The sequence below is a fragment of the Labrus mixtus genome, chromosome 14 (assembly GCF_963584025.1).
Source record: "Labrus mixtus chromosome 14, fLabMix1.1, whole genome shotgun sequence".
Taxonomy (NCBI): domain Eukaryota; kingdom Metazoa; phylum Chordata; class Actinopteri; order Labriformes; family Labridae; genus Labrus; species Labrus mixtus.
In genome coordinates, this window is record NC_083625.1 from 17,420,639 (window position 1) to 17,447,213 (window position 26,575).

General features: G+C 40.5%; 1 protein-coding gene across 11 annotated transcripts in view; it reads right to left on the reverse strand.

The window, feature by feature from the left end:
* Positions 1-26,575, reverse strand: part of msi2b (musashi RNA-binding protein 2b) — a 264,095-nt gene that overhangs the window by 115,219 nt on the left and 122,301 nt on the right. For all 11 annotated transcript variants that reach the window (XM_061055589.1, XM_061055583.1, XM_061055586.1 and 8 more), the window contains one exon: positions 4,499-4,547. In XM_061055589.1, coding sequence (XP_060911572.1) covers positions 4,499-4,547 — 49 coding nt within the window. The remainder of the gene's footprint in view (positions 1-4,498; positions 4,548-26,575) is intronic.

The following is a 26,575-nucleotide window of genomic DNA, read 5'->3' on the forward strand; positions in this document are numbered from 1 at the left end:
AGCTTCCACTCTTTCATCCACTCCTCTAAGACATGCCATTTTTTCCCACCTCAGCAGCATTCTCTTTGGCACTACCAATTGTGTTTGACAGTGGAATCACATCTTAGATCATAGATAAAACGTCAGCCTGCGGGACAGGGAGTAGGCAAAGGATGACAGAATGATTTTGACTCAGGGCTATTCCAAAAGCTTTTATTTCCCACCAGTACAGCTCGCACTGTCATCCAGGGGCGGCATGTGAAGTCATGTCGAGGCTGCTGGGAACGATGACGACTGGCATGTGTAGACCGTGACTACTGTGCTCATGCCCTTGTCCCAAAACACAGCCTGAGTTTTGGAGCACAAACACACTGTAATCTGGATGTCCTGCACCGCCAGCCCAGGCTCACTCCCAATTGGTCAAAAACTGTAGCCTGTTGAGTTGCATAACGCTTAACACATAAAAGTTGTAGGTAACCTTTAAGAGTCAAATTTTGGACAGTCTCCTCTGGCTTGTTGTTTTTAACTTGGTGATGGATGAGCCAAACAAATACCAGCGTCTCACTGAAGAGCCCGGGGTTTGATTACCATGCAGAACAAATAATCAATGTACACTTCTTTAAAAAGTTTAATTCTTTCTAAGTTCTGGTCACATATCAACCTCAGTTACATCATCTAGTGTATGTATGGTTGTACATATTAAGAACCAAACCATGATGTTTTGAATTAATCAAATCAAGTGGTGCTTTAACAAAACTAAAGCTGCAATGAGAAACAAACAGTTTTTTCAAATTCATAATTAGTTGTTCTTTAGTCGGATGAAAGGTTTTGCTTGTTCTTGTCATTTCTATCTAAGTCTTGATGATGTCTGAAGTGATGGCTTGACAATAGAAGCAGTTTGAAATTGGGAAATTGTAATTATCACAAAATTTCAATATCAAATAGACTAAAATATTCATCCATTCATAGTGAAACTAATTTTGCAGATAAATCGTAGTCCTAGAATGTGTTTCATTAATAATGTTCCCCCATTCCTGCTAATGGTTGTTGCATATCTTTATGCCCAATAGTGTGAAACGTTGTCAGTAAGCTTTTTTATGTAATCTAACCAGGTGTTACTTTGTTATTATCACTTACTTTGACTGCTTTGTTTTGAATTTCAAACTAGACCATGCATACTGACTTGTGCTAACTTGGCCTGAGAGCCTTGCATGTTTCAAATTAAAGCTAGTGTTACCTTGATCTTCACTTTTTGAAGCATTGGGCCAGATACCAAGCTGCCGTATTTGATTATTTTGTTATGAGAACGTGTCTGCACTGCTAAATAAATCCTCCAGAAATACAAGGAAATGAAAATGTGCTGAATGATACATTTTTCCTTATTTCCCCTTTTCTGCCACAAAACGAGTGTCAGGAGAAGAAGGGAAGGTTGAAGGGGGGGCTGGATGGTGGTGGTGGGGTGCACTGCAGTAGAGCATGGAACAATGAGCGCCCTCTGGCATCAACCTCTGGACAGCCCAAGCTGCTCACCAAAGACACTGAACTCACCCACAATGAGGTGCTGCAGAGGGAAGGGAGGCTTTAGAGAGTTCAATTTCCAACACAATTGGCCGTATTCTACTCCTTTAAATGCCAGGGAGATGGTGTGCAGCGTGCGCCTTTGTGAGGGGCTTTGCTTACAGCCAGTGTCCTCTAACAGGAGAGACAGGAAGAGAAAGACGACAGAAACAGAAAGACAGGCTATGTGCGGAGATGGCGTGTGGACAGAAATAGTGGGACTGTGGGAGAAGAAAAGGGAAGAAAGAATGCGACTGAATGACCGGGAGAGATAGAGAGTTAAAAAAAAAAAAAAAAAAGTACAGAAAAAATGAGAAGGGTAGAGAATGTCTCCTCTTGCTTTCGTTTGACCGCCTCGTAGGGACCGTCTGAAGGACAATGCTGCTACTAGTGGAGTGTGACGTTTGTCCTCTATCCAATTCACCACAGCCCCAAAGAAAACACACTCACAATCAAGCTTCCATCATGCAGCTAATACACAATATACTCTTCCAACGTCAATACGATACAATATAGTGAGTTACAATACAGACTCTGCATAAAAAAAGGAAATATAGAGGCAGAAAGATAACATTCAAATGAGCTGATGTGAAGGCATTATGTGCTACAGAAAGTACAACAACAGATCACCTTTAACTGCTGTGAATGACACCGCGCCTTCTATTCTAAAGGAATCATTTAGCTTTGTATACAACTGCAAAATATACCATAGTTATGGAATCTCTCTCTCTGTCTGTGTATTTAATATGCTTGTAGAAGTATATGTATTTCTTTTTTTTTCCTCAAACAGACTCCAGTAAATATAAACACGCATTCTTCAGGGACATTGGCCTCATTTTTTGCTTGTTTGCCTCGGTAGAAAGTAGCGTCTTAGGCCTTTAGTTTGTGAAAGAGTCGACTTGCTGTGATGCTTTAGGGTGTGGGTCGGTGCAGATTTAAAATGTGGTTTTAAGGCACTAGACATTGCACTTGTGTGGTAGAGTGTGTCTGTGTTGGAGGCATGACAGCATTCAAGATTAACAAGAACAAAGAGGAGAAATGGCATTAGTTGTTAGAAATGTGCTCCTTCCTGCACAGCTCTACAAAGCATTAAAGCAGTGAGAGAACTGTTATTTCCAGCAGTTGCAATTACAGAGTAGCCACAGTGGCTAAAATTGCATTGTGTAATACTCGGATTGTTAAATAAAGAATGTGTTATTTTTACCCTTTGCACGGCTGCAGAGAAATCGCAGATTATTTTTTCATGAATCAATCTGTAAGATAAAAATGAACACAGGTGGGGAATTGATTTGGACTGCTGGCTGCCAGATGCCCATCACTGGATCCTGCAGGCCCAGCCACTGGTTTCACCGATAATGTAATCAATGCCCTTTTCTATGTGGTCACGGGGCAGCTGAGCCATTAATATTACACAATCATACCAATGGCGCTGATGAATTATTCACATTTTCATATGGGTCTGTAATATTGCATGCGATTCATCCGGAAGAGCTGTTGTGTTTTTAAGATGAAAGCTGTAAATATCTACCGCTTAGTGGAACTGAATATCAAAATGCAAGATAGAGGAAATAGCAATTCAGGAGGAAGTGCACCTGTCCCCTTCTTTGGCGTCACAGTCTATATAAATATGTTGGCTGTCATCAGGAAATTTTGCCAAGGAGGCTGTTTCTCCATCATTGTCTTCATTTGAAGGGCATTTTGCTGCCTAAAGGCAAACGCCGAACGCACTGCCCGAGCGTGGCGCCCATCGTCTTTCGCATAGGGCTGGCAGGGCATCAGACAGGAGAGAGAGAGAGAGAGAGGGAGAGAGCAGTGAAAAATAAGAGAATGAGAGAGAGAAAGAGAGAAAGAGAAAGGGAGAGAAAAGAATCCTTCGTCTCAAAGCAGACCTCACACTGGGTTCTGTCACTACAGATCAAAATCCCCTCAAAGCCAGAGATCACTTCCACTACAGTTCACATGTTCCACACTTAGAAACTGTTTACCCGACTCAAAGAGTTCCTCTGCACACACACTCTTGCACACACACACACACACACACACACACTCAAAGAGATACAGTAGAAGAAGAAGAAAGAGACGTTTTTGCAGAAAACAAATCTAAGCCAACTGCACTTAAAGATTTATACAGGTTGAGATTCGCTCACTGCAAACAAATGTTTCAATCAATATGGCAAAACAGCGCTCAGACCAGTTCAGGGAGACGCTGCGCCGCCAGCTCTGCCTACAAGTGAGCTGACAAACAGAGAAGTATCTGCTCCTATTTCTTGTGGAAATACCTGTCAGTGCCTGTCGACTCCTCACAGTGATATGCACACGCACACAGCCAGGGACAGTCTGTCTCCTGAAAGTTGCACTAACGCACCTACGTGACGATTCACAGCCAATAACAGCCGACGTGAAGGGCTCCGGGGTGAGTGACAAGCATATATGTGCTTCTGGTTAAACCTTGTCTTTAAAAAAATACACAACACACGGACGGCATTGTGGTGCAGGGGAGGAAAACCTGTCTTTGGAAAGTCCTCTGCTTGAGAGAGAAACGTCCCCTCATCGAAAAGATAAGGAGCCTGATGAGAGATAGCGATAAAGTCAGTGCTTCTCCTGGGCCTTATCTGATGCTGTTATCTGACTGCACAGCACCCACCATCTCGCAATCTTTACACCCTTTAAGCACCCCTCTGTAGCACCCACACCCGCATCAACACACACACACACACACACACACACGCACACACGCACACGCGCACACATCATCTGAGTCTCAAACATTCTAAACACCGTACCAGCTTATTGATTACTTTGACACGCTCCCATTGTTGAACAGACGGCACACCTAATATCACCAAAGATTGGAACTGTTCTGTGTTATCTCATGGGGAAAAGGACATAAAATTACTATTTTCTCACCTTTCAGAAAGAAACAAAATGTGAGGAAAGAGAGGAGACGCAGCGGTGCACTTACCTCTATGTCTGTTAGTCGTCTTATCAAACATAAGCATGGCATCATCAACCTGGAAGACACAAGAAGAAAAGCAGCGACATTAGCTTAATCTCTTCAGCAAGTAGCTCACGTCATCCTCTTTCCCCCCATTGAATCACATCTCATTCTGCCCGCTGTAATTACTCTTAGAATATATATTCCCGCACTTATTCCTTTCCAAGCACCTCTCTCCTTCATAATCAGTGTGCGGTCGCAGGATTAGTGTCAGGTTAGAATTTTTTTTTTGTCTGTAGCTCGTAATTTTTAGGATGATACAGGAATTCAAGTGATTTTCATCCTGATGTAAAAGAGTAAAAAAAAGAAAAAAGAAAAAGTGGGCTGGAAAATTAACTGCAATGACAAGCAGTGAAAGAAATGAAGAACCGTGCAGACAATATGTTTATTTTGATGAACACCTTCGTCCGATCTTGGGGAGGGTGACAGATAGACACATTACACTAAGCGAGTGTGAGACAAATGGGATGCTTCCTCATCTCGCAGCCACAGCGGCAGCAGCATCCACCATAATATCATCCCTCATCATGTCCAATAAAGCCACACACAGGCAGACAACAACAACAACAAAAAAAAAAAAATCCTCGCACATCTCTGAAACCTGGGATCTCTAGGCACACGCTGCTTTCGATAACTCTGAAGAAATGCTTAAAAAAACAGGCTGAGGCATGCTCATTTACCCCGGGATTTTGTCTGGGGAGGAAAAAAAAAGAAAAAGAAAGAAGGGGGGAGGACAGCAGCAAATAGAGAACATACTGCACCGTCCCCTCCCTGGTTATGGTCTCTAGGTAAGTGTTACAGTGTACCGAGGAGGCTTGACGCTGTTCAGGGGGAAAAAATGTGCACACAAGCATCCGTCTGTGAATTTTTTTTTTCTTTCAGGGGAGGGTGACAAAGCTTCAGGAAGGAGATGGGGAAGAGACAAGAATAGGGGTCTCACTCGAGCTGAACCGTCTGATTGGATAAAGAGAAGAGCCTGGCAGCCAGGCAGACTAGTGCTGGCACACTGTTCATGCCACCCTCTTGCCACACATTTGGCACACAAGACGTTGGCACAGCTTGTGCGGCCCGGTTACTCACTGTACTGCTCACAGGCCACATGCGGTTACCAGGCACTTTATTTGCACCTCCCCAAAATACTTCCAAATTGCCAAATTTAGCTGGAGATAATTATTTGAATTTAAATAACCTATAAAGATGGCATTCATATCTTTATTCAACAGTTACTTCTGACAGAGTATTCTGATTGGACAAGAGACATTCTATAAGTGCTGACGTAGAGTACAGCGTCACTGGGACTTTGAGTGCTTTGAGACACAGTGAGTGTCTTAACATGGACTTGAGTATCCCAGGTTTTGATCAAGTTTTTTGAGTTTCCCAATTTTTTTGTGAACATGATGTGGATACACCGTGTCTTCAATGCGATGGTTAGCATTTCATAGTGCGAAGCCCGCAATAAGCCACAGTGGTCTAATTTTTCTCCGATTTCATTACTGTCTTAGTTTAAGTTGTAAAAAGATTAACATCGCAGGTGAACAAATAAGATGCAGTAATGATAAACCTGGATACTAGTATGCATCATGTATAATAATTAAAAAAAGCAATGTGACATTCCAGGTCGAGATGTTTTACTGGATATCAGCAATGCTGTGATTATCTTCTGCACTAAGCCTGAGGCCACGTACCAACGTCTGAATCACAGCAGGGCTGATATTCAGTACAGCATCACTCCCCTCTCGTGTGATATTGCTTAATTTACCTTTTGAAAACCTCTCAAGCCTCTCAAGCTAAGCATTCCTACATTTGTCCCATAAACACTTTGGACGTCAAACCATGTGTCAGAAAACTAACTGATTTCGTGACACAATTTCAATTCTTTCATCAGTCTTAATAGCGTATTGACCAACACAACCTTTTAGGTTATTCCAAGAATTTGCAGACTGTAGCGCCGGTTGTTGAGTGTTCAGGGCGCGTGCCCCATATACGGAGGCCGTAGTCCCTGAAGCAGGCAGCCCGGGTCCCACATGTCATTCCCATCTCTCCCTGTCTCTGCTTCCCCTCTCTATCCACTGTCCTATCTCTACAATAAAGTCATAAAAAGCACCAAAAAGAAAAGAAAGAAATTTCAGACTATTTGAGCTTTATAATTAGAAATCTGTTGTATAAATGTATATTTTATGAATACGTTTGTAACATCTGTGGTGCTACATCTTTTGTACAACCACTAACAAAGTCAGTAATATCCCCAAACTGTTTCCTCTGTAGACATATCACAGAAGAAAAGCAGTGCAAATAATGACATTTGCTCCACTTCTGAAAAAAAGAAATGCTATCTGACGATAGTGTTCTGGGAAAACATATAAAAGTAATGCACAAACAAACGCGTGCCAACGAGCAATATCACCTGAAGCGACAGTTTTATGAAGAGAAATATAAAGTCAGGTAACCTCACCAGTGATTCATCATGCCAGGCGATCTAATGAAAATCACATTAAAGTGAAAGGAAGTGGGATGGCTAGAATTTGTAGCTGTGATTCAATTGAATTAAAAAACACAGAGAAACTTCTGGTAAGCACAGCAACTCTATTATAACATGAAGTCCCTGGCCAGATAATTAAAGACTTCTGGAATCCAATATGAGGGAAAACATATCCCCCACAATGAGTTTGTCATGTCCACACATGTGAGAGTGAAAAAGCTCCACTGCAGAGCGACATGTTTACCATCTATGGTAAGCTTTTAATTAAACAAGCTTGGCTTTGATTTACATTGGAGTGTGAAATGTACGGCATTTGACCACATCATTTAATATCAGCTACTGAAACAGCAAAAAGATCAGCTTTTTCATGCATCAGTAGAAACAAAAAACCAAAGGGCCATCTGAGAATATTGGCCAACTATATTGGAATATAAGACAACTATTATGACAGATATTGATTAGTACAGAGTATTCTCTGACAGTCTGTGCTGAGATAAAACAGAAGGAATCAAAACAACTAGGGGTGTGAATCTCCATTTACATGACAATCTGTTTCCTGATTCATAAGCTATGAATCAAATTGAATATGAAATCCAAAGGCTTTTTTTTTTACTTCATGGAACTGGTAAAAGAGAATAATCATATCCAAGTGTTTGTTACTTAAACTAGATTCTCAACAGTAGACCTACTGTGTTAACAAGTGTTCTGATATGATTATTATTATTATGAACTATCGTCTTTATGACAAAGCCAGGCCCACAGGTGTCTCACTTTGACTCTTAGGTGGGGAAAAAATATGAAATTGTGTTTTTACTAGCACAGAAATCTCAGCTGATCCGTACATTTTACTTGATGGGCTTTACATAATCCTGATAACACTTCAAATAATAAATCCCCTCCAAGAGGCACACACTGAAAACAACAATACAATTAAAGGAGGTGAAGAGAACACTACAACAGAGCTCTGTGTGTCTGCTCAGATAGGAGAGCAATGCTGCTGTGATAAAATATTAACAATGAAACATTATTTCCTCTTCTATGATTTCTCTGTGATTGCGAATATGAAGGCATAGTTATGTCTGTTTGATGTTATGTAACTTGGTTCAAATGTATGAACCATGTCACCAAATCAATCACCCTCAACAAACTGCACTGTTGTAAGACCCAGAAATAAAACGGGCAATAGACGCCATGATAGCTGAAGACTCTGCTGAAGTTCTGACTGAGAAAAGTATTTAATATGATGTTCTGTTTGAGCTGCTGCTATCAAGTGTTAGCATCTCAGCTAAATATCCAGTTGACATTTGTCTTTATGGTGTGGCACTTCTTCACCTTTCTCTAAAGCGTACAGTTGGGCATACTTTTACAAAGTTTTCCTTTCTTCACTGTCACTCCACATGACTTGATTTCTCAGGTGGAGGACTGTAAATTGCCTAATTTAATCCGGATTCCGTTTACTCCTTCTTGTAAGCAACCAACTGCTACCTAGGTAGCCACCAACCACCAACATTACTATAATGGAAAGGGAAAAGGTCAATGTGAAAGTCTCGCGAGATTGAAGTAAGGGATCGCAGTAATAAGTTCAATTTAACCAGCAATTACTCCAGATGTTCTAACCCTAACCCAGCAGTGAAGCCTCAGTAGACCAGTTTACTGCTTTAGAATGTGGCTGCTGACCGGTTAGCGTTTTGTTGTTACTGATCAAGATGTCCGCAAATCGATGCACTCTGATCTCTAAAGTCAAGATGGGCTACCAGTTTCTGTTTTTCAGGTAAGGATTCCTTCAGTCTTCATTGTTTAAGGTTTCAAGAGAAAATGCATCCTTGGATGTTTCTACCTCTCCAACACCGTCAGACTTAAGAATTATTTCAGGTAAAAAAAACTAAATAAAGCAGTTTAATTGACTTTAAAGAGGGGTTCTAGGGGCTACAACCTGTGATGCCCCTACATTAAGACAATTTGTCTACTAAATCTGGATAAACTGGTCCACGGAAAATGATTTCATGCCGAGCCAACATCAACTTCTTCTTCTTCTGATTCAGTTAGAATTAGTTGTTAAGTATTTTGCTTTAATTACTACAACATTTGTTGTTGCTGTCTAGTTAAACAAATTAATTCCGCATAAAATCTGACTGGGTGGAACTCTAACAGCGGACCCAGTATCCTGAGCCATCAACCAGGCCGAGCCCTTCATGCAACATGACATTCAAATATGTGTGCTGTGATATTGATATTGTTGCTGCTGTAAAGCCATTTACAGCCTGAGAGCAGAGAGGCTGTTACTGTGTAAAATGAAGTGAGCTCTATTAAAGGAAGTGTATTATATGAATGTGTGAACCGTGTTGTTGTGACATTATTAGAGGAGGACCATCCTGTCAGCGAGACCCATACAACAAAGAACACAGATTCACAGTGAAGCACTGATGGGCACTTTAACAAAGAATGTGCACATGATGTGAGAGTCACACTCCAGCAGGTCATACAATACACTCCCCCCTTCTCTCTCTCACTATCTATCTCTCTCTCAGTCTCTCTCTCTCTCTCTGCCACTTGCAGAGTCTATAGAACCATCTCCCGTGCTTCAGGGCTTTTCAATGTAGTTATTCAAGCAGAACACAACTGTGTGCCTCCATCTGATAGAAGGTTAAGGACCTCTTCACTGCTCACAAAAAAGCCCGCCACACAGAGGTGAGGCCGGGCTCACCTCAGGGAAGAAATCTTTCTCTGTCCTCCTCCTCCTCCTCTTTCACTCTTCCTTTTCTCCTGGCTTACTGAAAAGAAAGGTTCAAAGGATAATGGCTGTCTTATCACTATGTAAAAAGGGGAATGGGAACTTCAGTGAAGTGCCTGGCCTTTTGTGACAATGAAGAAAAGAGCAAAAGTCTATTTCACTGGCGTGTATGCACTGGAACAGTCCATGACCACTTAAAAAAAAAGGAGGCTGCTGGGAGACAGTAAGTCTGGGCAGCTCTTTAACTAAAGCAGCAAACACATTTGAACCAAATAACCTTCCACTCGAAACAAAAAAAGGGGGCTGACAGGAGTGTACGAGGAATGTAAAATGTTTGCTTACCTACAATTCTACTTTAGTTCACAGTTCAGGAGGTAGTGATTAAATACAAGTGCAAATTTTTGCTTGGATCCCATTCATTTTGCAATATGGGTAATGTACAATTCATGTTGTTTGATGTTGTTACTCATATGTGCTCCTTTGTTTAAATGATGTTGTAAATTATCATTTTATAATCATTAATACTTCTGTGAAGGTAAGATGAATATTTGCAGTATTAGAGTCCAAGATAAATTGACCTAAAGGGACAATAAAGTGTATTCAGGAGTATCAAATTATATCAGACTGAATCACATTGCATCTGCTTGCATGACATGGCCACCTGTCGCATTGTGTCATATTCTATCATATTGTATCGTATCGTTTTGTGTAGTTTCATATTGTTTCATGATAACTTTTAACAATCATAGGTTTAGTGCCGACCTTAAAGTGCTGTCCTTACGTATCATTAAAAGATGACACATTTTAAGAACTTGTTATTATTTATCTACTTTCTCATGCTGTCAGTACGGGTAATGCTTGTGAATGCTGTGTAAGTGGGTGATCATTAACATCATGAAAGACATTGAGTGAAATGAGTGCAATTTAACCAACAATTACACCAGATGGTCTTCATTTATTGCAGTTTACTGTGTCAACCTGACACTAAGAGTATTGATTAGTGCTTATAAATCTTCCCCAAGAGAAGGCTTTGGCTCTTGATTTAAGTATTGTGTCTTACGTGTCAGGCCAGTCATATAAATATTGCTCTAAGAGTTGGCAAATTAGATGTGGCTGGTTGCTGCTACAGGTGGTTTGATAAATAAATACTGTTGTCCTCTAGCAATGAATGAATCTCTTGAGGGTCTACAGCATGGACTTAGGTTCTTGAACTGACAAAAATGTACTTTGATAAAAAGGAATCACGTTTAATTTTTCATCCCACCAATTTGTCCTTTGTGTGAACTGATTCCAACTTTCTCCGGAGCTACCATTACATCCCTAAGAACTACATGTAAAGCAGTGGACTAAGTGGTTTACAGTACATTAGACCCCTACAGCTTAAGCCTGTACACTCATGGCAGCATCGCCCTCAGGGTCTAGACCCCCAAAGTACTTGTTCTTCAAGTAATGTGATACCTATTGTACAGTAAGAGTGAACATTTGAAGAATACTAGAGAACGTTTGAGGTTAACAGGTAATGTAGACTCAAGAGTAAAACTGCATGTAAAACTAACTTTAGAGCAAAGTAAAGGAGCAGCTCCTTGTGACTCTGGTCTAACACCCTGATACATAAAGCCTTTACTAGATCCTGTCATAAAACTTAAAATTTAGATCACAGTAAGTGCTCTCAGTCTGTATTTATCCATATGTTTGAACAACCTCAGAAAAATACACAATAATTCAGAAAAAATGTTGCTGAATGATGAATTATGTATCAAAGGACAAAGGCATCAATAAAGGCTAATGTGCTCTGTTTTTGGACAGGAAAACAGCAGAGGTGCCAGGTGACAGGCAGAGATTTAAGAGCTCTGGAAATGAATTATGACAGCGATTTAGAAGTGTCAAATGCACATTTACATTCTGCTCACGGCTGAAGGCTACCAGAGAAGCTTTCCACCAATTTGGGGTTGACACTGATATAGATCATATCTGATGCCAAAGGAGAGACCTGAACCACAGAAAGTGACCTGGGACTGACTGTCCCTGTCCTTTTGTTGAAGCTCTGAGTTCTGTTTTTTGTGTTGGCACCCTGCAGGGGTTTGTGCTGGTGGCATTGGGTGCATAGAGGTTTCCTTCTTGCCTTAATCCATTATATTTTCTGTTGACCTTGCTGCTTTCTAAGTGGAAAGAATTGCACTTTGTGTATGAGTAGTTATCAGACAATGTCTGTGTCAGTTTCGAGGCCAAGGATCACTGGGATTTGTTCTCTCACTCTGCAAACAACGTGGAACAGTCTGTGCTCTCTGTGGGGTTCACTAGGTGATGCTCAAAAAGAGGATCATTTTGAAAAGCTTACAACTACTTGTGCCAATATGTGGCTAATTCAGCTTTAACTAAATCCTCATATAAATACCTGACACTGAGTACCCAAGTGTTGCATAACTCCAGCAATGCAAAGTTAAACCTTAAACATCCCACTGAGTGGATTGGCATGGTTTGGTCCACTTAACTCTCCCAAGGCTTATACTAATTCCAAACTATTAGCTTGAAAAGAAACAGTTCGGTTCGCCAATATTAGCACTGTTATTGCTAATGTTGGCAACAAGCAATACTTTCCATCAACACCACCATGGTAACTCATCTTATTTATGTCAGTGAAGCTTAACCAGAAGTCAATACTATATTAAACACATTGTGGTTATTAGTTTAAGCAACAAAATAAAGATGGAGGAACACATTTTACTTGACTTTTTTCAGTTTGCCTTATTACTGGTAATTAGGATTTAGTGTTGGCAGTAGTCTAAAACATCTGTTATTAAACATGCACTTTGGTTCAATCATGGTACGTTTAAATTTGTAAAAGTTATTTATCTGGCAAATAATTGATCGAGGAAATTATTTAAAATTCTCCCCCATAACTGGTCCAACGAACATGTTCCCAATGATCACAAACCTTTAACAACACACTTCTCTAGGTTGAACAATTTAATGTGGTTGAATTGAAGAACTTCTTATGTTGATTAGCATTAGGTTTATTGCACTGTCCAGACTCATTAGCGTTTCCTCCTTTAAAATGTCACTTCAACATGATATATCAAAGCAATAACCACGCAGATGTAAATTGGCTGGGACTGAGCCAGAAGCCGCGATGTGGGGAACCTTGCCAGATATGTAGATCAACCAATTTACAAAAAGAAGAAAGACTTTCTAGAACAGCTCTCCATTTGAAAAGGTATAGTATTAACAAAAAAAGTAATCCAACATACTGTAGCTTTGGTATTTTTCTACTGCGACCAACAAAATCTTAAAAGTCCCAGTGAATTCAGGTGAACCCCTTTGACCCACTTTCATCCAGACATACTCTACACTAAAGGGTCCACGGTGAACTCACATTCTGAATGTAGGGGCCACTTTCTGACTGGAGGACCCAGTTTGAGCCTCCTTCTTTGCAAGCATCAGTTTTCCTTAAGAGTCTCCGAGGAAGAGACTGATTCCTACCTCCTTCAGGAGCAGTAGTCTGAAGCTGAACCTCTACAACGGTCTCTCTTTGGAGGGGTAACAGAAGTAAGGGGGAAAAAAAGATCTTTAGGGATCAATGAAGTATCACAGAATTATTATCGCTACCATTACGACAGATACAGGTCAAGGAAAAAAAGCCAGCTGGCACTTCCCCTTCATCAACACTCCCTTTGCAGTGCAGAGCATCTAATATTCTATTACAATGATGGCAATTAGCAGAGAAATGATAGCGACCCAGTGACAATGGACAAATTTGTGACAACCCTTTCGATTGTTCTTTTGTAGAGGAAATCTATATCATTGTCTGGGAACGTTGAGCCGCAATGTGCTGCATCCACGCTCGAGTGCTTTTACAAGTGGAGGTTTAACGAGGAGCAGAGGGCAAAATTTTCGCTCCCCATAAGCCCTTGCAATTACACACAGGGGCAATAGGGACACTGTTCTTAAACATGGGACAAGACAGACAAGCTATATATTTATTTTTTTCCCAAAGGCCTAACCTGCTACGAAACCTCTCTCTCTCTTATACCCAAAAAGGAAAATTCCTTATGAAAATGGATGAGTGGCAACTCTCAGCAGAAGTGATAAAACTGCACGGCTGGAGTGCAAACTCTCCACACACACACACACACACACACACACACACACACACACACACACACACACACACACACAGAAACATATAGAAAATGCATAACATTGTAGGGTGAAGATACACTTATTTGGTGTTTGCCAAGTCAGTCCAATTTCTTTTCTTTTCTTTTCAAATGAAATGTATTTTTTTCTTCTTCCAGGACTTTATTTACGACTAGTTTGAGAGTATTATTTTTCTTCAGTCAATTAGCATTCTGATTGAAAAGAAAAATAATGCAATGTCTTTGTGTTGATAATAAACAGTATAGTGTGGAGAGAGGAAATAGGGGCGCTCCAGCAACGCTACATTTTAATGACTAATGGACAATCACATATTTGAGGGATGGCATTCATTGTATGTGATTAGACTATGAATGAAGCCCACTGTATTATAGAGTTCAAAATGATCTCTAATACCTAATTACGGGAAAATTAGAGTGACAGAAAAAATGAGATTCAAGTATTTTCCAGCTCTCATCTGACAGGAATTCTTGTGTATGTAATTATTAATGATACACACCATGGGCTGAATGTCAACACTTATTCCAGTGACTTTCCTTCATGTTGACATTAACAAAATGGCTTGAGAGGAACACTTGAGGAAGACAATTCCTCAAATCTGTCAGGATTACATATTTATGAGGTCCCCCGCTCTGCATCCAAGGAGGTCGCCATGGTGATACATGCTGTTGTATATTCTAACGATGAACTTTGTGTGTCAGAGAATGCCTGGGAGCGTCGTTGAAATGGTTGGTTCAGATCCTACCACAGCGCTATGTGCGGCTTTCAGATCAGCAAATACACAATTAAAGAGGCAGCCGTGCTGAGGCCACTCTAATCAATGTACTGTTACAAAGGAATATAATGAAAGGATGATGGAGTGATGCCTTCAGGAGGGGACTGTATCGTTAGAGCAGAGCGTATCACTGTTATGGCAAAACAATATTTTATAAGCATATCTTGCCTTGAATAAAAAACTGTAAGAAATGATCATATTTATTCATCCTTTTCTTGTGAACAACCCTCATCTCTGGAGTATGATGTCTGCTGTACCATAACGTAAGGCCAATTACTCAGTACACAAAAGATACACTGTCATTTAGCATGTCGATGCCTTACTTATTTTTCTTACTTTGGGCTAAGAAGACAGTACGGTTAGAATCTGTCTGAGTCCATCCTACAAATCAGCTGTTTGAGCTACACAACATTCACCAGGTCTATTAAATGAAGTCTTTGGAAGGGCCATATGAAGAAAAGGTACAGCTTTTATCAGAAATTTCCATTTTCTGCATCGGGCCTGTTAAGAAAGGAATATAATGAGTTAACCCGGAACTTTTGTAGGTCAGAGGAGAAGCAGGTTTTTACTAGTTTAACTCGCCTAATTCCCCCGTTTGAACAGTCTAACTTAAGACTTTTTGTGATTATCAGACGTAACGAGAGAATTGGGCTCAATAGCTTATTAATAAAATGATGATCTCATAATAAACAATATACTGCTGAAGAAAAAGAAGCTGGCTCTTTATGGCCACTCAAGCAGTCTGCAAATGAACATCCCTTATGGCAGCAATGATTGATGTTTTTTTTTTTTTTTCATACAGCCATTAGCCTGTCTGCCACATTGCTGTTGACCAATGAGTCTGATTCTGCCCGTTAAACAGAAGTATGTCCTCTCAACTGTTGCCAAGTGATTGGAGTGATTGGATGATGGATTAATGTTGGGTCTCTCTAAAAAAAAAAAAAAGAAACATGACAAGAAGAACAGTCTAAATGTACTGTTAATGTTATTGTCAAGACATACCTATTGTTGTGATTTGGTGCTACAAAAAACACAAACATAAGCTCTTTTAAGAATGCTATTCCGCAGCAGCGCCATCGGAAGCTCTGCCTCTTTGTACATTCATATTGATTCCACTGCTGCATAATATTGGTGTCTGAAAGTCAGTGTCGAGAAATCACAGGAGCTCCACATAAACACACACTCAGACATGGACACACATACACACACTTCACTGTTCTTCCCTGCCTCTGTTACTACCTCCAATGGCAGAACAGAGGGGAGATCACTTTGTCCCCCCATTACGCTGCTGTGACCTTCATAGTGAAGGCGAAACGTCACAGAGACATAAATATCATTGGAACTGGCAGCCTGAACAGGGCTATTGATTGACAGCCCTGTTCAGGCTAACATTACACCTTTAAACAAGGAAAATTGTTGTGCTATTTTACATTTTTTCGAGAAGAAAATCTCTTCATTACATTTTGAGATAGATCAATAGTTGATATCTTTATTATGGTTTTCTTAACTGATTGACCTGGGTCTTGTTTGGCCCAAAGGGCACCAATTGAATGGGTCTGGTATAAACTATAAACCTTTCATTTAGCTTTTATGGCCTCTCAAGAAAGTTGTTGACTAGGCTTAGTAAAGTACGAAGTGAGGTTTTTCCTGTTTTACTTTCAACCACAGTCCTTTAATCACACCAAACATGAAATGGTTTATAGGCTTCTTCCTTCCAGTATGAAAAGGAGTTCAGTATGTTGTGGGAATCTGGCTTTACATTTCACCCCACAGTACCATGTCCACACAGTTGAGCTCAGTCTGCTCGAGGAAGTAGGCCTCGTCCATCAATCCGCCTGTCTTCCTTTGCCAAGCTGCAGGGAACTACCCATTATGGAGTCATTTTATTAATAGGCCCCCTTTCCTCTCCGCCACACTCGTGCAGAGTGCCTCCTCATTCTGTCAGGATGGAGTATGCCTGCAAGCCACCTCCATGAAAACTGCTGCACCAGAGCCCTCCCTCACTCCTTTTTTCCCATGTGAGAGCTCAGGCTTGGAAATATTGCGCTTTCAAGCTAAAATAGTATTTGGAGAGGTGAGCAATCCCTAAGCCCTAGAGCAAACAGTTTAACATTGAGGACTTATTTAAAATGATGTTCTTCCTCCTGGAAAGCCAATCAGATTTCTCTTCTGGTACACACACACACACAAACATATACGCACAAGAAACAGGCTCTACATCATCCGCCCCTTCTTCCCTCCTCCTTGTTAGTGTAAATATAGCTGCAAGCAGCATTGACTAGAGGACAGAAAAAGGTCAGAGGGTACTATGAAATGTTTGGGGAGGCTGTGTGAAAACATGATTCAGAGACTCAGAGGGAAGTCCAGGAGGAGGTTTGTTTAAATGAGCAAATGGGTTGAAAATGTGGGGAGGCAGCCGAGGACAAAAAAAGGTGCACTGGAAAAAGGTATAGGGTTAGGCAAGCAGCTTCTTTTTTAGAGACATGTTGCCAATTTAGGTCATTCATGTTTTACAATTTCCACACGCAATTTTAAATGTAGATGGTTTTATTTGAAGTCAATATTGTATATATATTTTTTTACAATTAAAATATCCAACCATTACCTGTCATCTTTTACTGTTTGTCTTCTAGTCTGCTCATTTTCTCAGGAAGAGGGGTATTTGTCTGTTGACCTCAATATGATTAAGCTACAAATGATTAAACTGAAGGACCCTTCAGATATATATCAATACAATACTTAAACAAACAGGAGACCAAATATAAAGCTGTCAGTACATAGCATCACATGTCTGGTGAATTGTTGCTACCAGCGTTCTCTTGTTTGGGGAATTTAAAAGCTTTTCAGTTTTTTACACTTGTCAGCTATATGCCTCAGTGATTCAAAGAAGATTTGATTCACAGAACAATTAAAGCTTGTTTATACATCAATCTTCGTGTGTTGTAGTCTTTATATAATTGTCTGCACAGTGCTAGGTGTGGTGGGGGCTATGCTGGATCTCTTTAGGAAATATATGACAAAGAGAAAGGTCTAGGCTTGTTGTTAACGTCAGTGTCAAGAAGATATACCACTTGTTGTGTTTTGTGCTACAAAAAAATCGATTGATTGATTGATTGACAGTTTTCACCATTTTCCAAGGAAACAATCTAAATGATTGTACATAACAGACACTTATTACACATGCAAAGGACAAAAAACAGCAAAGAGATAAGATATAATGCTTTGTCCACAGGGGGCCCAGAAACAAACTCAAACCAAACTCAAACCAAAGTTCCTCTAACTTGGCCAGTGTGACCGTGCCCTAAGGCATCAGTTCCCAACCTTGGGTCACGGCAACCTTTCTAAGAGCTCAGGAGAATGCAAGGCTTTGTGTGCTCTGAGGCTGTCAAAGTTTGATTAACATATAATGACTAAAATCATGATAAAAGTTACTGGATAGTTTATCCAAAAGTCTTTTTGTATGAATAAGTTTGTGTAGACGTATTATTTTAGTATGTTATCAACAAAAACAATTGAAACTTGTGTTCATTTTTGTCAGCCATGTCTCTTTTTTTCCCTCAATTGGGTCCTTGGGGGTCCCAGCTTTTATTAGATACAAGTAGGGGGACTCCATTGAAAAAAAGGCTGGGAACCACTGCTCTGAGGAGCTTTAATTTAAAGAGTAGCTCAGTAAATTTACTACATTGTTGCAATAGTGCTCAACCACACAGTCATTCTACTTGGTTCCTAAAACCGTAATTCAGCTTACCCGTAACATATTTTGGGGACACTGCTGAAAAAGGTTGCTTCATCATATTCAGTATTTCTTCAGAGACACCTGATAATAATGCTGAGTGAACCTAAGAAGCGGGGAAGCCCATGCTGCCTCAGCAAACACGGATCATTTCAGTCACATGGCGGCGGGAACGAACAAACATGTTCAGATTCAATCAGCCTTTAATGAAATGGGAAGCCTCCGCACTGCCTGGTAAAATATACAGACATGGGTTATTTCTTCACAGCCAGGGAACGACTATGCTAGATATTAACCAAGACTGAAAGCGAGCATGTCGGCCTCTGTCTTTGCTCTTTTCCACACGAGACTCTAAGAGATGGCCTTGAATGTGGCTGCCTGTTTTCAGCTCTCTTTGTTGCCGATGAGGATACACATGGACACAAAGGGCTCCTGCTGCACTGAATTTCTGAGCTTTAACTTCAGCTAGCAACACCTTCGAAAAAGCATCTAGAAAATTCGATTTAATAAAAGACTCATCTTAATAACAGCATGCTCTAATGTTCATCGGGTTAAGAAACATAAATCTCTCTCAGGGGAAAAGGTTTGTATTGTATTCTTTGATATCAAAAGGTGAACACGAGGGATGAAATGAGATGCTAGTTCAACTTGAATAGCATTCATTTCACTGACAATAGCCACCATCGCTAATACCTGCACTGTTTTACTTAGATTAGGCTTAAGCTTTTTTTTCAAAGGCCAATTCAATAATTTGACATTTCTCCACAGAATGGGAGAGAATGAGCACAGATAAAAACTTTTTTTTTTTCCCTCCTCCTTTTCATGCAAAACACTTTCATCTGTCATTCTGTGATAGCCCGTCTCTCTTTGTCAGCACAAATACGGGAGCCCCCATTTGAATATGGTAACACATCCCTCTATTTATTAAAGCTTGGATTAACATGACAGGAAGTTTTGTCTGGGGGCTCTTTAAGATGGCTCAGAGAGGCAATCTGGTGACAGTAATAGGATCCAGCTAATATACTTGACTGATGCTCCTTTCCCAGTGTTATAAAGCAGAACAATGGGAGAGGGGGTTCTGGGAGTGAATACATTGTGATTTGTAATAGTGTGTGTGTGTGTATGTGTGTGTCCGGGGGGACGGAGGGTGCACTAATCAGCCAGAATACCATCACTTAGCAAATATAAGGGCTGAAAAAATAAAAAATACTAAAGGTCACAGAGCAATTCCATCAGGAACACTATGCTACAATTAAGTGAATAGACAAAGGCTGTGACATTAGTGAGAGCTATAATAATGTTTGAGTCCAGTGTGTGTGCGTTTGTAGAGGTCTGCTAAAGGTTGGCTTTGAGAAATAAACAGAAATACTCAGACGAGAGACGTTCAGAGATAACGGGTCCCATCAAGTGTGTACATTTGTTCTGCGTTTATTTAAGACACATTAATGCTGCGCTCGCTGCTGTTCTACTTCTGTATGTGAGAATAAGGATCTTACTGTAAAACTTACCAAAAGTGTCAGATCACATACAAAGAAATAACGGGAAAACATGCTTTCTTCACACGTGAGGTTTTCAGTAGTAGTGCACACGCTGAAGTTCTGTGTTAGTAACAGGCAGCTCAGGTTGGTGAACTTTCATTTGATTAGGAGTTACAATGTAACGGTTGATGACGTATAAGATAACGTAATTGCAGGCCACGAGTTCATTTGTAAATTGTATGAAGAAATGTGTCGCTTCACCTCTGTCTCCAACTTTCTTCCTCAGAAAATGACTTCAAGACCCAAATAAAACAAAAATAAAGTATATCTGTTTGATTGGACTTTAGCTGATGTACATAAAAAGACAATGCATTTATTTGGTTTGATTTCCTTGCAATATATATTGCAGAACGAAAAAACATCGAAATGCACGTTATATATTTTATATCTCTTAAATGCGAGCAGAGTGTAAAGACTGTTTAAACTAATTGTGCATCTCTGCTCCTTGTGTTGTCTGTTTACAATTTCAATTATATCTTCATGGCTTTCATTGGCTGCCTCTCAACCGACCTCCCTGTGATCCATTTTTCTTAAGTTTTTCACGAGTTAGATCCATTTCTGTCAATAACACTCTGCTGAGAGTGAATTGCTTATAGACATTTCCATATGTCAAAGAGCTGCTATGGATGGACAGTGTGAGTATGCAGCTGCGTGTGAGTTTGTTTGTGCGCTGGGTTAGCGGATCAAACACACATCTGTCTGTGAGATAGAGGGGGAATCTGTTCTTCTCCCCCAAACCTCTCAATACTAATTAACGATCCACTGATCTTGGCCAAATGCCAACTGTCATTAGCACCCAACACAACACAAGTACACAGATGTGGCTGCGCACACACTCAAACACAGATGCTCTGCGGTCACCCACACCGGACCGGACCACCATGGGCCATCTGTGGTTAAGATACATAAACACAATGTTCTCCATTTGCACTCGCTGCTCCCTGAGAACCCCCTGCAAGACAAACTGAGGGAAAAATCTACCTGCGTCAAGTGACATGGAGAAATGCATTAGTCATACCATATTGCTGGCTAATTACTAATCTGATCTGCGCTGGATAGGTGCTGATTGTAAGCTATGACTGTTAAACAGACTGCAGGCACTTCCCCTGTATGCTTAAAGACGTGAATGACAACCTGGATTCTGGCATCGCTGTGGACCTTTGACTCCTTCACTGATAGTGCCATTTGCGTGCTCTGAAGCAGTATGCTGGGTAAAAGCATCTGACAGCTATCTTTGATTTTATTTAGCGAGGATTTCAGCTATGCCTGTATCTAAAAGGATATGCCACCCCCTCCCTGTCTCTGGCGCAGCTTCTCTCCGCCTGCATCTGTCACTCTCTGCAGCAGTGACAGGGTCAGATAGAGAGAGCAAAGTGGTGAGAGGTGTGACACCGTGAGCAGATGAGGGTCTCTCCCATATGGAGCCCCCCCCCCCCCCCACCAGCATGACACCCATCAGGGCTACCCAGACAGCAGCCAGTTGGTTCGAACAATGCCACCCGCAGCGGCTCAGGCAGGGAGTCCAGAAGACACCAGACCACCAAGTCGAGATTGATATTTCAGTCCTACTATCAGTAATCAATCTGAGCCATCATTAATGTCCATTAAAATGTTGCAACAGATTTTCTGGAATTTTAGAGCACAGCATATACTACCATAGCATTGAATTCAATAGGTTTAAATGTAGTCCCCAGGACTCATATGTAGTCTTTTAATGAGTCACCAACAAATAATTGGGTTCAACTTGCGTCTAATTAATTTCAAACTATTTCCCCAATCTAAAAAAAAAATAATTTATTTTGACAGATAATTAATAGGTTGGGTTTTCTTATAAATTCTTATACTTATTGAAACTAGGAGCACAATTGGATCTTGATACAGCTTTGATTCATGTAACTTTCTTTTCCAACAGAGGTGAAGGAGTGATACTTGTAGTAGACCTATCAGAGTGCACTTACGTCAAGTAAGCCAAGGCTTTTTGGAAAGTTATTCCTTTTTAATAAACTACCATTCCTACAGTGGAAAGTGTCTTTACAATAATCATAAATGGCATTGCTATCCAATGTTAAAGTGACTTTATGAAGAGTTTCATTTTGCTGTTAATAGTAGGTTGTAATATGCATGGCATTAGCATAAAAAGGCAAATGAACACGAGTGCTACATTCATGCGGAGGAAACGAGGTTGCTTTCAGAAAGCGATAGAGAAAGTTAAAGTGAATGAAAAGGTTGATTTATTGCATTTTAGTCGAGGCAACAACGAGCTATATCAGAAACTTTAAAAGAAGATGTTTTTCTCGAAGGTTACATTATGCACAAGTTGACATCATAAACCAATTAATACAACTTAATCGTTACTATAAAAGCATCAATGATTCTATGTTGTGTCTGGCTCTTTAGTGTTACATGAGAACTGGATCTTTAAGCTCATCACCAGAATCAGAATGCCTAAAAGTGTATTCCAATCCACCAAATTATTTGAGCTCTGAACTCTGAGAATGTTCTCAGGTTGAGAAAAAAGTTGCTTATATAAATGTCCTGCATCCTTTCAAATCGTATGTGTAATGTGTCAGATGACAAACACATTTGCTTGGTAACTGTCCATTCAGGTTTGTTTCTGCCTGTTGCACTCTGTTCCACTGGTACATACAACAGACAACTGCTAAGGGGAATGCATCAATCTAAAACTCTTCCCTTGAAAACCAAAGTGAAAACGTGTCTTGTCTGGTCCTTTTTTATTCTATTTCCCTATTCAGCCTTCTTGTCGCCATCTCACGACAGTATCTCTCCATCGCTCACAGCTCTCTGATCTCTGTGTCAACAGGCGCCACCAGCAGCTCACGCTAACGCAGCATGCATCAGCCCATCTGCAAGGCAAAACCTTCTACTAATAAATTTAGCATAGACATAAGATGAGTAATGGCAGGGTTAGCAATGACAGTTAGTGCTGATGTCTTTATACCTGACAACGTACAGTTTAAAAGGGGGCTTCTTTGCAATAAAGACAGGTAGTGAATCCTGCTGCAGATATCCTCCATGCAGTCAGACTGAGAGTTTACGAGCTGCAGCTAGGAGATCAAAGCTGTTGTTGACAGATTCTGCAAACACAAGGATTTATTCTACTCATCAAGAATTGTCGCAATGTTGTCTCTGCGGCCTCCTATCTCGGTGTGTACCGATACTGATGGGGGTTTATTAGCTATGGCAGGTGAGGTGGGAGGCGGCCCGGTTCTCCTGCTCAGGACCAAACTCATACAGAGGTTGTGATGACAGGATCCCGAGCACTCTGCGGTTACTCAGTGGAATTCAAATGCCAATCCCCCTTCCCAGCGCCATCTCCTTTCTCTCCCCTCTCTCGTTTGTCATCTCTCCCCCTCTCTCTCTCTCTCTCTCCCTCACCTCCCCCCCCTCTCCCCCAGTGTTTGTCAGGGTTGGTGATTAGCTGTCACCCTCTGTAGAAGCAGATAACACCCCACACAGCCTGTTTCCCCTGTGGGAGCATGCACACACGCAAAACAGGAAAACACACAAACAAATACACAAGTGTTCGCACATGCATGCAAACTAAAGACACTTGAAAAGTCTGTCAAATGCAAAATGGTCGAATTCATCACCTTTTAGCATGCCTCCATAAAGACTTGGATCATGCTCCTCTATATAAGCTCTGCGGTAACTCTGGGTAATATTTAGTGTTCAGATTTTAGATCTGTTTTCATCAAAGTCAATTCTTCTCAAATTCTTTTTCAAATGCCATTATTTCCACACAGATTAAAGCATGCATAAAGCGCTATTAGTAACAACTTACAATGTAACTGTAGTGAATGTCTTCCTGGTGAAAAGACAACGTTCTGCATCTCGTCATGCATATGGTCATAGTATTCCTGTTTTTTCCATTTTTTTTTCTTGAGCAGGAAATATTTTTTGATTAATGACGTTCTTTTGTCGTTGGGTCAGAAGCTGAAGTGAAATGTATAGTTTCCATCCACATGACGGTAATGTGCTTACTAATTATAAAAAAATGATCAGAAATGCTTTTTTAGCTGCAACTTAACTTGTTGTAACGAAATACATTTACCGTATGTTGACACACCCACATCCAAACTTTGTCCAAGAGGATTTTTTTTCCTGTTTAGCGGTTACACTCGTTTTAGTTATGCATGTTCAAGTTAAAAACTGTGTTATGGAGCAAAGCCTCAAAGATAAAATATGCCTCTCTGTCTATACCCCTTTCATTATTGCGTGCTCTTTTCATTACACTCTGATCTACTTGTGTCAGAGGGTACTTTGGCTAAAAGCTAAAAGCTAAGTGGCTCATTAGCAGCTCTCATATATCCTCCCAATTCCAGCTAGCTGTGAGATCCCCTCTGTGATTCAGACTACTTTCAAAACCCCAAATTCTGTAGGTACAAACAAGGAGAATGAAAATAACTTGTGAAAGTGGTGCAGTGAATAATTGTTTAAAGATGTCCTCCACCTCCATGTGAAAGCACAGATCAAGCATCCAGCCTTCATGACCACTTTATATTAAGCACATGAAACCAAAAATCTCATGCTTATTCAACCTAAAGCAAAAGTAATTACTGGCATATCTTAAATCAGTTAAACACTGAAAAAATATCACAAAAAAACCCCTTCCTTGAATAGTTGCTGTATACCTTTATGAAAGCCGCACAGACTGTCTTCATTCGTCTCATTAACACCTCAAGACAAGTTCATCTCACTCATAAGTTCGTTGAAATATGAAGATCTCACAAATAAATAGAATCAAATATTAGGCTGAGTGTAACAGAACAGTATTCATATAGTGTTTACAAAGGAATAGAGCTCAGATGACTATGGCTTAGTGTTTAACGAAATGGGCTGAGCCAGAAAGTATTCATCATGTGTTACTCCAGGTAATGTGTGTACTTTCCATCTTGGCAACAGGAGCTGCATTAGACGGACAGGATGTGAAGAAATGTCTTTTTTATTTTGTCCTTGTTGCATAGTCCAAAAATTGTATGAGCGGATGCATCAAAGTATGTCTTATCTTTTAAAGGTATAGTTGCTGTTAAACATTTGTATGGCGACATTTAAAGACATGCAACTGAAAAATTCTGGATACTTTTTTAAAAATCTTTTTTTAACCAGCAATAGCATACACTTTCAAGACATGTTTATCAAAGGTTCTAAACCTGTAAGCACATAGAAACACTCAGTAAAAAATTATCTACTTTCTGGATCTACGTTGAATTTCCAAGGACTAAAAACAGGCCTGCGGTCTCTCAAGAGTTTGATATCATCTCAAACAATCTACTGTTTGCTCTGGTTATGCTAATGCTACAGCGCTTCCAGCTGATGCAAGCACAACTTGCAGCCAGATCTATTCAAAAGCCTCCCTTTGACACGTCTACTGAAACCAGCACTATGTGTTTTTATTATTAAAGAGGAAACACAAGGACACATTTTACCTTGGGTTAAAGTACGACTGGGCAGGTTCAGTATGTCCAGTTCAACCCATGTATTTCCATTCACAGCCAACAGACAACACCACAGGTTTAACTTCAAATAAAAATAGCAGGATAGGATCACCTTGCCCCCTTCTCCATGTATCATCTCTTCTGTCACAACACAAAGAAGGATTGAAATAGTAGCAGGTAGATATATGGCGGGGCGTTATCTGCTGCCCCTAAGCAGCTTTACTCAAAGGAAAGCTCAAACAATGTTGGCTAATCAGAACAGTTGTAAGCATCCATATGTCATCTTGAAATTGTCAAGAATAAGAGGTGATTTCTGAGGAGATGAAAACCCTGTTATGGCAGCACAATAGAAACGCTTGGTAACAGAGGGAGCAAAGGGCCCGAGCAGAGATGAAACAGAGAGAGGGAGACAGAAGGAGCAGAGGGAGCACAATAAAGACAGCAAGACTAATACAGACAAAGAAAGACGTATGAGATCGTGCTCCGGCCTCTGTGTACATATGGCCAAACGTGCTGGAGCAGCGAAAGACCAACACATTGAGATAAGCCCCTTTGCTCAGGCTTCCTTTTAAGAGTGATTTGGCAGCTCTGCTTTGTGTCTGTTGGCAGGCTGAGACGTATGCCCCCCGTCATCTGCTGATCGCTAAATAACCACATGGCATTTTTTATTTCCATTCAGCGCTATTGGATCATTTAGCCAGATACTTGGAACACACATGACAGCAACAAGTTGCTTTACAATTAGCACTGACATATAGCTGGCTGCTTCTACAGGCAGGTATTCATCTTTATTGGCAGTGCTAATCATACCAGACCACATTCTTACTTTTTGTCCTCAAAGGTTCAGGAAGTGCTTGTCACAGTTGAATCCTTCTGAGTGTATAGAATAAAGGAAAATAAGGGACTAGCTTTGACTTTCTGTTGTTAAAATTTTGGCAGATCTTTTTTGTTTTCAAAGGTTTTAAAAGCCAGACTGGCCACATATTTGGTATCAAAATGAAGAGACAATGTGTAAATCAAACTGACAGAAACTTGAAAGAGCTGAAAGAGTCATTTTCTTATTTCTAAATAACATGAAAGGACCAATATGTCTCTGACATGTAGCGTTTAATATGGGTACTGTATTCCAGAGTCAAAACATTGGAAAGAGCTGTCTTCCCCCTGCTCCCCCTGCCTC